General features: G+C 35.6%; 2 protein-coding genes across 2 annotated transcripts; one reads left to right on the forward strand and one right to left on the reverse strand.

Annotated features, from left to right (window-relative positions):
* Positions 1-434: 434 nt before the first annotated feature.
* On the reverse strand, positions 435-5,192 carry LOC136244795 (uncharacterized). The gene is made up of 10 exons (XM_066036347.1): positions 4,581-5,192; positions 4,259-4,408; positions 4,070-4,201; positions 3,787-3,829; positions 3,105-3,262; positions 2,880-3,054; positions 1,330-1,705; positions 1,009-1,270; positions 581-765; positions 435-517 (listed from the first exon to the last, which is right to left on the reverse strand). The coding sequence occupies exons 1-6, from the start codon at positions 5,190-5,192 to the stop codon at positions 2,950-2,952; spliced, it is 1,200 nt and encodes a 399-aa protein (XP_065892419.1). The 3' UTR covers positions 435-517; positions 581-765; positions 1,009-1,270; positions 1,330-1,705; positions 2,880-2,949.
* A 295-nt stretch (positions 5,193-5,487) lies between these two features.
* LOC136244796 (uncharacterized) lies at positions 5,488-9,336 on the forward strand. Its single transcript, XM_066036348.1, has 10 exons — positions 5,488-5,668; positions 6,387-6,526; positions 6,577-6,618; positions 6,878-6,973; positions 7,024-7,080; positions 7,435-7,650; positions 7,702-8,037; positions 8,586-8,748; positions 9,129-9,265; positions 9,325-9,336. Exons 1-10 carry the CDS (start codon positions 5,581-5,583, stop codon positions 9,334-9,336), a joined length of 1,287 nt encoding a protein of 428 aa, XP_065892420.1. The 5' UTR covers positions 5,488-5,580.
* The last annotated feature ends 1,458 nt before the right edge of the window (positions 9,337-10,794 follow it).

Genomic DNA, 10,794 nt, shown 5'->3' on the forward strand with positions numbered 1-10,794 from the left:
CATTCTTGGTAAAATTGCTACATGGTGAGTAGCGTATTGCTGTGTTAAATAGCATACTGGAAGATTTGACAATTGGTCTGGTCCGGTAAGGTCCGGGTTTTCTAATTCCCTTGCTGTGATATAACTGTAACTTACAGTCTGAAGCATGAATATATTCATATACATATACGTGCATAAAATCTAAATGTGACAGAATACCACATGTTCCCATATTTTTTTTGTATTCTGCTTTCTTTTGGTAGATTGCCGAAGCAACCTGTGCACTTAGACCTAGAAATGAGTTTTGAAATGGTAACAACAATAATATTAATTTGCATACAAAATTAGCTACGTAACCTAAGCAATTGTCAATCTAGGCTGAGATGATGTGGGATTGGTCACAAGTCTATAGCATTAATACATCCAGAAGATTTAACAGACCTTAAAACAAAAGCTTCTGAAGAGACACTAGGAAAGTGCAAAGTGATGGAAGTTTTGACATCACGAGACTCATTTTCAAATAGAGTAGGTGATTTACCTACGTACATTTAAAGATGCACATAATATATGTAGCTTAATTTGATAAAGTGTGTTCACTTACTTGGTCCAGATTGAAGATCATCATAGTCAAAAAACTTTCCTTGAAGATTTGCACATAGTAGTTTTTGGTGGCGAACGGCAATAGAATACGGAAGATTTATGAAATTACCAACTTGTGCAATTCTTTTAAAATAAGAGTGCTTTGCCTTCATTCGCATACACCAGCAATTCACCAAGGGTCCAACTCTAAAGTACACATACCATTATAAAATGTCAAGTACTGCATATGCATTCTACTATAGTAGGGCTGGAACAAAGGTCAAATTTTTGCTCCAAAGCCTCTTGCAAGAATAACACTAAAGCATTGTACTGTGTACATGTTATATTTGAAGGTTTCAAACTTTCCGAACTTTTGTTCGGGTTCTAATTGCACAAGGGTAATCTACATGAGTTATTTAATGCACTGTAAGTAAGAAACCGGCAACTCACGTGGTTAAAAGTCTAGGAAGATGGACCATATAATGCAGTTTAGGAGTTATAGAGGTCGAGGGGTAGCATTTTTTAAATTCTCTATGATGTTGATCAATCAATTCAGCAAGATACTCAGATGATGCAATGGACGTCAACTGGGCAGTGGTGTATTTTACTATCTCAATTAAAAGCAAATAGCATTCCCATTGTGGTTGATCATCTGGAATCTTGTCTCCGATCCAAAGCGGAAGCAAAATTGAAAAGGACCACATTTCAGAAGCTATATGCATACACAACAAGCATATAATTATAATGCTGCAAGAACATATAAACAAATACCTGAAAGTGGCATTTTTGATCCACACAGATTAGCATTTGTAAGTTTACGAGGTGGCTTATTTCTCTTCTCAGATCTTCCATAAGGAAAATGAGTAATCCTTTGATTTAGGAAGTCTAATGTAAACAGTTTTTCATCATTTACAAAGAAAGATAATAGTAATCGTGTTTCTAAATTCAGAACGCCCTCTAGAATTACATGCATTACATCTTGAGGTATCTGTGTGTTGGCAACATGAAAATGATCGATTTTGTTCAGAGCACTTTCATAATTTACTCCGTATGTGACAGAGTCTTCTTCACCGAGAATTCCACCCAAAAGACCACAATGATAATCATGACAGTCAGGATCTCGAAGAATGAAATCACTCTCAAGGAACTATTAAAAATTAAAGGGATGATTATTCCTTGTTTGCCAACAGTGCTTTATAAGTGGATAATTAAGCACTGTTCATCAGCAGAATAATTGCATGTGAGCATTATAGTTCTCATACAAACATTATTCCTTAAGAAAATAGAATAAGTATTAGCTAGAATAAATGTGGATGTTGTTTACTGGCTTGTTAAACAATTTGTTGGCTTGTCAGCCCACCTAGTCGATTGCACAGTGGAACGTGCCTAAGCTGGTTGCCAGATTTCTGGGTTTAAAATAGGCTAGTGGCTCTTTTACACAAGTGGAAAGTGTATAAATTTATCACTTGAGGAATTTCAAGAGTTGACTTTTTTAAACAGGCTACCACTAAGACAGGTTCCACTGTAGCATCCATATTCCATGCAAATAACATATGTGACCCGCTGAGCAACTAGTTTGCATTTTCTCAAACTTCATTTTATGACTTCTTGGTTATCTAGAGGGTAAAAACAATGGACTGCCAAAGTTATAGCCTTATCTGATGAATAGTTGTAGAGTTATAGCGACAGACAGCAAGAAGAGCAAAATAATCGATTTGTACAGTGCTTATACGGATAAAAATTACAGGCGCTTGTTTAATCCATCATAACTCAAGAAAGAAACAAGCTACGTAGATGGGACTTGGCTCAATCTCTTCCTTATGAAATGGGACACCTGGTAATGTAAAGTATGAAGCCTACAGATGCCCACTAACTTGGCTTAAAAACGGCAACGTTACCACACTGCTTATAACTCACGTTTGCTTTATGGCACTGAAACGAAACAAAGATATTCTTACTTACTATCAACTGGGGAATCCGTTGGTCATTTAGTTATCTCGATTTGAGCTTTGTTTCACTGTTCACTGAATGGATTAAAATTCACGTAAAATTATTTTTGCAGTACGCATTTAACCCATTGTATTTCAATGGGATTTTTCTAAAGTGAATTATGCAAACTAGTCGCTCAGCGGGTCACATATTTTTCAATCAGCTCAAATGATGTGGTTTCTGTAATTGCACAGTAAAATAGCCTAACAGTAATCACAAAGCCATTTAAGTATAACTAATAAGTAGTATATGTAGCAAACCAAATAAGATGATAACAGAAGGAGAATCCGGAATTATGCAATGTGTAAAACTACATTAAAATACGTATATACCTTTGATGACATAGTTTCCCTTGTTGCAAAGCAATCACGGCATTTTCTCAGTGCAAACGAAACTCCAACCTTAAAACCCCCCTATTTGATGTGCAGCCACAGTATCAGCAAGTACTAATAGAAGAGTCCCATAAAACAGAATGTCACGCCCATTGAAAGATATTGAGATTCCTTCCTGAGGTGTGAATTGCATTAAGAAGGCTTATACATAGCTGACATACTTACTTGACTTAAGGTATTCACATCATCAATAAATGGTTCCAATATCTTGTCAAATCCATACTTTTTAACATTATCACATGTGATACATGCTATCAGTTGAATTGCTCGAAGAGTTGACCGCAAATGAGGTCGAATATTCCCAAGTGTATAGTAAAATAGCCCTGTAGAGAACAAAAAAATATGATGTGTAGAATATTATAGAGATGACTATAAATGACACCGATAAATGCCAAGCATGATTTTGGAAGCTGCATGGTTATATCCAATTGCAAAGTAAATACATGTGCATTATAGCTGGAATGCATGAATGTACAAAACCTCTCTGTGAAGCTTGTTTTGGAAGTGTTACTGAATACCATTGTTATGGCAATAATTATTGAACATAACCAATGATTTTTAGTGTGTACATTGGAAAAGCTCTTGCAACTCCAGTATAACACCACTGTAATTATACCAAAATAAATAAATGGTAGCTGCAACAAGGAGACCTACAAGGAGTCTGAGAGTGTTCCTGATACTACTAGTATAACATGTTAGTATCCATGGTAACGAAGCTTTGAAGAGACAAAGTAGCTTCTGAATGTAGTGAAACCGAATGAAACTTCGAACTATTTGCCTCAGTGCATGTATAGTTATTATACGTTTCACATGTAAGTGCATCACTACATGATGCTAAATAAGTTACCTAATTTGTGAACACCTGCTTGAGCCCCTAATGGATTGCAGACCTATAGTACAATAGATAGTGACAAGTAACATTATTACAGAGACATTTGCATATATATAAAATGATAGGCCTATCCATGTTTGACATTAATTTTGTTGAGGTGCTTATAAATTTAAACTATAATATTGGCTTACTTTGACAAAACCTCAAATTTATAGAAAATCGCGTGTTTTTAACCCAAAGTAAGAAGTATACTATAGCTACGTAGTTATTGTATATACTAAATTCTTTATACACATACCTCCATCTCGTCATAAAACATAACAATTTGCAAATTGTGGTCACTGTCTTGGAAAAGTGGGATCGACTTGTACAGATGGGCATCACAATAATCTCCAATTATTTCATCTGATCTAAAATGAGGTCTCATTACCTGAAAATAATATTAATTATGTATGTACATATACAGCTAGTTAGAGGATGCTCTCACTTCGGTGAGTATTTCTTCATTGTTTAATAAAGAGATCAATCCATCAAGTAAAGGTACATATTGAAATGTATCTCGAACTTCCATTAATCTACTTGTTGCTCCAACTGAGCCAGTTTCCGTAGTAGAGTCAAGAAATATAGGAATGGGTAGCTACATGATAATTATTGTTTGCTCATATTAGTAACTATTACAAACTTTTATGAATGAGACATATTACACTTTGAACAATTCACAAAAGCTAAATGGGATTAAATTCTCTACTAGCAATGAGACACTTAAAGAATTGTTGTGAAAATGTTCCATTCATGGTTTACATACATACCACAACACCCAAATTGTTCTCAATATACTTTGACTGCAAGTACTGGGTCTCAAGGCCACTGTACGGATTTGGTGCACTTTCAAAGATATGATCGAAGTTTGGCTGATTTCCACTACATATTGAGTCATGTACTGATTGGTGCAAATTGTCAATAACAGTCTGGATAGTATCCTTCGTCTGACTCACAACAAAGTCAACAGCAGTTTGAGTAAGCTTGTATTTTTCCTTTAGAGTTAGCAGGTATAAAGCACAAGATCTCTGCAGTGTATCATCAGGAGAGACACATTCATTGGCATGAGGTGCAGTTTCAGAGGATTCCCCTAGTTGGGTTAAACTTTCAGAGCGGTGGACTGTGGCACCATATGCATCCAGTTCATTTGTGATAACATCATCACTTACGCTGGGTAAACAATCCACAGTAGACTCCAGTTCATTGCAATGGTGCCTAGAAAAATGAGATCTTATACTGCTGTAATTTCGAAAAGTTCTGCTGCATCCATTAAGTCCACGAGTAAATAAGAAATTGGGTATACTGGAGTGACTTTCAAATACGTGTTTTACATATGATCTGTAAGTTGTACAGCGATAACTGCAGAACTGACATGGAATCATCCTTTGGCTGCGATGTTGGCTATCCACTGCATCTAACCATAGATAATATAGACTCCGTGGCGTAGCTAGCAGATCAGGCACGGGTCTAGTGTAGCAGGCTTAGGTCGGGACTACAGTATATAGTCAGACTGAACTCGGCCACCCAACAATTGCATCGATTGGAATGAGATCTATAATCGGAAATGATCTCCAACGTTTAAGTCTGATAAGTCATGATCATGATGCTAAAATAGACACTCATTTAAATTAATGCTCACCACTACGCTCTATATAATGCACTGCATTACTACGAAAAGGCGCGCATTTGGACCAGTACCTCGTGGCGTTTATTCTTGCCGAGTACTATCTTGTTTTTTATCTGACAACGTAACAGTAGTGTGCTTTGAGGATGGTGTCGTTGGAAGATATGTCAATGGAAGAACTGGGAGAGTGGGTTATGGAGAAGTTTGGCTGGGAAGCTAAAGATGCGTTTCTTGGTGAGTTCCAAGTTATGTTTTTTGTTATGCAGGCGTAACACGTTTCTAAGTTTTACTAAAGACGCCCTTAGAGCTGCACAGTGGCACCTGGTTTTTAGAGTTAGCACAACATCAAATTGTTCTCCCACGTTGTTTATCAATTATAATTATAAGCGCTTGCTCGAAAAAGAGTCTGATCCAGAATCAATACCCACTTGTTTTACCACTCCAAGTCAGGGTTCAGGGTGTTTTATAGATTTTGTCACAAAGTATGTACTTCCTATTAATATTTCAAGCAGAATACTTATTGGAAATACCATAAACTGTTGCTGGTAGCAGTGACAAGACACACGAAGGATGGTTTTTGCAGCTAATAAAGCGTAACCACTCAGTTTCACTTTTCAATTTCACAAGGAAGCAATCTGTATTCTCTTACGTTGCAACGAACCAGCCTTTGTGTGTATTATCAGTACTACCAGCCACAATTGATGGCATTTCCAGTGCGTATTCAGCTTGAAATGTTTAAACAAAGTATATGCTTCATGACAAAGCTAATTAAGAACCCGAGCCTTGACTTAAGAGTGTGAAAACCAGCAGTGTATTGATTCTAAGCTAGACCCTTATTCGAGCAGGCACTTATATATGTTTATATATGTAGACTATGTCTTAGCATACAATTATCATGTACTGACTCTGCTATTGTAAAATGTTAACTCTCTCCTTTTGAATTATCGTATAGATCAAGGGATGGATGGAGAGGCGGTGAGTTTGGCTTTTGCCTCAACAGCTGGACCAGATTGTTTAAAGGATGTTGTTCCAAAGTATGGTCTTTGTTTGAAAGTTTATCGAGCCATTAAAGAACAGTTGGAACATGATCAGGTAAAACTGTTAAAGTACATTGCAATAATTCTGTATTATTATAATTACAGAAAGGACCTGAAGAATCACAAGATGATTCTACGATCATCCTGGTCAGTTAATACAGGAATAGTGCTCACATATGCCATCCCGAGCCAAGTATACTCACCATGCTGTGCTTTTATTGTTCATGCGAATACATTTTTGCTCATTGTTGTCTCTAATGCCTATATGTGTTAGATAACTCTAAGGATTCGTTCTTCAAATAACGTGTTAGATAACTCAGTGACATCCCTGGGTGTATTCCAGTTCTACTATTATAAACTCCAAATATCTTACCTGAAATTTCAAACTTATATTGTTATGTTTTAGAGTGAAAGTGATGTAAATGATACCGACAACAATAACCCTGTCCCAGTTGGCAAAGCAACTCCAACTTCATCACGTACTACTACTAAACCAACAAGAGTTAGTCTGTCTGTCATCGTGCTACTCCCTATAATCTGTCTTCTCATTAGAAAAGATCTGATTACATTGCTTCGTCATCATCTTTAAGCTCAACAGAGAGAAAGAGTGTAAGTGAAAGTTGAAAGTGTATAGTTATATAGCTGCCTTTGTGTGCACTATATAAAGACGTGTTTGTGCAATTATATGCTGACAGAATAGTTTTGTCTTATGCTTTAGACTTAACAGTAAGAATTATTAAGTGCTAGGACTAAATTCTTGACAAAAACAATTCTCTGGACATACACATATAGACACATGTGACCTACAAATCAGTTGGTCATTGGACAGACTTTCTTTTTGCTGAGAGATAACGGGGCTTGTCATTATCGTCACTCCCTTGGGTGGCTTGAGTATTAAATCCTGTAGCAACCGAAGGGACAGCTATTGATCACTAATGTTGATAAATGTTTTCTTTTCATTAGACACCCAATAAAGTTCCTGATCCTTTTCCCATACCAAGATTTCGAAAAGCAACCGAGGAAAGTTTCAACCAAAAAAGAGTTGCAGATGATGACCGGAAATATGTTGTGAGAACATTAGCCACAGTGCTGTGCACATATGTGCAGAATCCTTCGATGAAAGATTGTGAAGTGGTGGCTAAATCTTTGGTGGCCACATACCCCTTTTTAAAGCAACATGTAAGGTTAACATTGTTCTACATGCATATAATTATTTAGGTTTGCTTTTAGCATTCCTGGAAGCAGTTTTTGTATACAAAATGTCAAAATATCAATTGGTCTTCACCAAAAGACAAAAGTGCTGATAGGCCACGAAAGAAACCAAAGCTTGATCTGTATAAACACCCATATCCAGCAATACGTTTTGCAATGGATGATGATGAAGAATCACATACAAGACACTTGAACCTTATTAAGGCAGAGTTGGCAAAATCTACTCCTGACATGGATCGAGCCAAAGAGTTAATGTGCAGGACATTTTCAAGAAGGAGAACATGGCTACTTGAGGAACAACCACCTATACAAGAAGTTTTAGCCAAATATCCTCTCCTCAAAAGGCTGACCATAGTGCGTTCTTTGTGGTATTGTTTGTTTTAGAGGTCTATTTGTCTTTAAAAAAGATTACGAATCATTATATATTTCAGTTTTCAGCAGCTTTTCCAAGCTAAATTTGTAATTTTTTGATTACTAAATATTTAACAAATAACAAATGTTGCTTAACAAGTACGAATATTTCTTAACAATTGAATATTCCTACTATTCGTTTCAGCCTTAATACAGTATATATATACCACCTCACTGTAACTTCATAGCATCTTGGTTAGAGGCCCATACCTGCAGTAAAACTTGACACCCCTTTTTTGAATATCTAAACGACTGATGCCTAGAAGACATAACTCGATCATGGTTAAGCTGATTTTTCACTGTTTAACATTGCTTCAGTCCAACTGGTGCCGTTTAGAATACTGCATTGCATGCTTTGTGTAAGAATGTTTTGTATAATATAATACGAATATTATTGTGCAAATTACAATAGCCAACCCCCTTTGTCTTTGTGTATTGTTTATAGTATAAATACATTGTTGGTCACTATGTTATTAATCTTTTATGTATAGGTATCGTCAGAATTGGATTACGTAATTGCAGAGGAGAATTGCAGGGAAAAATTTATTGACAATTGGCTATTGTATCAACCTGCCATTATAGCCTATTCAAATGCACACAAGAACAAACCAGCCGCATTAAAGGATGCTCTACGTGACATTGATGGTGATGCAGGTATTTCGATATATAGGCTTTAGTGAATAACAAACATTCCCAAAAATTTCTTCCAATAAACATTTTGAAAATATATCACCTCCCAGCTAGACAAGTGAGCTTGGGCAAGCAGTGATTCCAGGGTAACTCTAATAAATTTGGGCAGTTGTTCATGTGTGACTATAAAAATCAAATAATGCCATGTTGACAGATTAGTCATATATCTGTCAACTGTGTATTTAATGTTTAAGTAGGACCAAAGTTATACGGCCGTTAGCTTTCAGGACCAGTTACATTATGGTACTCCCTTCCATCTCTAATATCTGTTTAACAAAATGTTTACCTTAAGAAATTTGCATATTTTGCTGGCATAATGATACCACATTACTCTTTATTTATAGAGGCAGTTTCATTGACAGCCCTTAGATGTACTGGATATCTTTTGACCACAAAAACTCGCAAAAAAGAGGAGAAAGGAAAACCTAGCCAAGAGAACGAAGCAGCAGATGATATACCATTTCTAATGAAAGAAATTATGGTATGCATTAATTGTTGCTTAAATGTCCTATAGCTAATTGTGGTGCACATATATAACAGAGAGGAGAATAAGTGGAAGATGTTTGTACAGATGTTAACCCCATGATTATACGAGTGATTGATGCCGATGAAGATGTTGACCCACAATATGCCATAGCAATTGAAAAACAGACCATCCTGACGTGTTGCCACTTACAGTCAGCAATCTTTGCCTTATTTGCTGTGCATTATGTGTTTGATATTGAGTATCACCCGAAGGCAAAAGATTTTTATTTACTTGTGGAAGAGAAAATGTTTGGTATAAAGGGAGGTGGTGTGACCCCCCGTACTGTAAATTATGTGAATGTTGTGACATCTATGGAAACTTATCTTGACCAAAACTGAGTAACTTTTTAAAAGTCTTTGGTAATCATGTACGATGTGTATCATTGGTGTGATTCATGCAGTTATATTATGACATTTTTGAAATTTTCATCTTGGTGAAGTCCTGTGCATGTGGGCTATTAAGGGGTGTACATAAGTTATGACATGGTTCATTGTAGCATATTTGTTTGTTAATATAACTTTTGAGAGCATGTTATGCTTATCCAGTGTGTGTAATTGTAACATACTTGTTTGTTAATATAACTTTTGAGAGCATGTTATGCTTATCCAATGTGTGTAATTGTAACATACTTGTTTGTTATTATAACTTTTGAGATCATGTTATGCTTATCCAGTGTGTGTAATTGTAACATACTTGTTTGTTATTATAACTTTTGAGATCATGTTATGCTTATCCAGTGTGTGTAATTGTAACATACTTGTTTGTTATTATAACTTTTGAGAGCATGTTATGCTTATCTAGTGTGTGTAATTGTAACATACTTGTTTGTTATTATAACTTTTGAGAGCATGTTATGCTTATCCAGTGTGTGTAATTGTAACATACTTGTTTGTTATTATAACTTTTGAGATCATGTTATGCTTATCCAGTGTGTGTAATTGTAACATACTTGTTTGTTATTATAACTTTTGAGGTCATGTTATGCTTATCCAGTGTGTGTAATTGTAACATACTTGTTTGTTATTATAACTTTTGAGGTCACGTTATACTTGTCCAGTGTGTGTAATTGTAACATACTTGTTTGTTATTATAACTTTTGAGATCATGTTATCCTTATCCAGTGTGTGTAATTGTAACATACTTGTTTGTTATTACAACAATTTCATTCGTGAGATAGATGTCGTAATAGCATAGATATGCTGTCACTGTGACATATTTACTTTGTCATAGTGATGAAAACAACTATGTTGTAATAACAACTACTTTTATGTGTTATTATGACAAAGTTTGATGTGTCACTAGTGATGCAGCAATATAACATTTTTTTTTGTAACTATAACAAATCACTTTTATCTGTGTGCCCCCTGAGTATTTCCCCCTAGAAATGAAGCTTTTATTTTGATTTCAGACTGAGTTTTCACTGGTAAATTCAAGTATAGCTAGCTATATACCTGCAGTTTTTAATGTAAAAAATCTGACTGTTT

This window comes from Dysidea avara, chromosome 14, assembly GCF_963678975.1.
Source record: "Dysidea avara chromosome 14, odDysAvar1.4, whole genome shotgun sequence".
Taxonomy (NCBI): Eukaryota; Metazoa; Porifera; class Demospongiae; order Dictyoceratida; family Dysideidae; genus Dysidea; species Dysidea avara.

What these genes read in the sequence shown, in the direction of transcription:
- LOC136244795 (XM_066036347.1), bottom strand. Translation starts at nt 5,192, where the DNA reads ATGATTCCATGTCAGTTCTGCAGTTATCGCTGTACAACTTACAGATCA. An exon ending in AGAACAATTTGGGTGTTGTG is followed by an intron (nt 4,409 to 4,580) that starts GTATGTATGTAA and finishes ATTATCATGTAG; the next exon opens with CTACCCATTCCTATATTTCT. An exon ending in TGTTTTATGACGAGATGGAG is followed by an intron (nt 3,830 to 4,069) that starts GTATGTGTATAA and finishes ATTGTACTATAG; the next exon opens with GTCTGCAATCCATTAGGGGC.
- LOC136244796 (XM_066036348.1), top strand. Translation starts at nt 5,581, where the DNA reads ATGGTGTCGTTGGAAGATATGTCAATGGAAGAACTGGGAGAGTGGGTT. An exon ending in ACCCCTTTTTAAAGCAACAT is followed by an intron (nt 7,651 to 7,701) that starts GTAAGGTTAACA and finishes GTTTGCTTTTAG; the next exon opens with CATTCCTGGAAGCAGTTTTT. An exon ending in TGACATTGATGGTGATGCAG is followed by an intron (nt 8,749 to 9,128) that starts GTATTTCGATAT and finishes CTTTATTTATAG; the next exon opens with AGGCAGTTTCATTGACAGCC.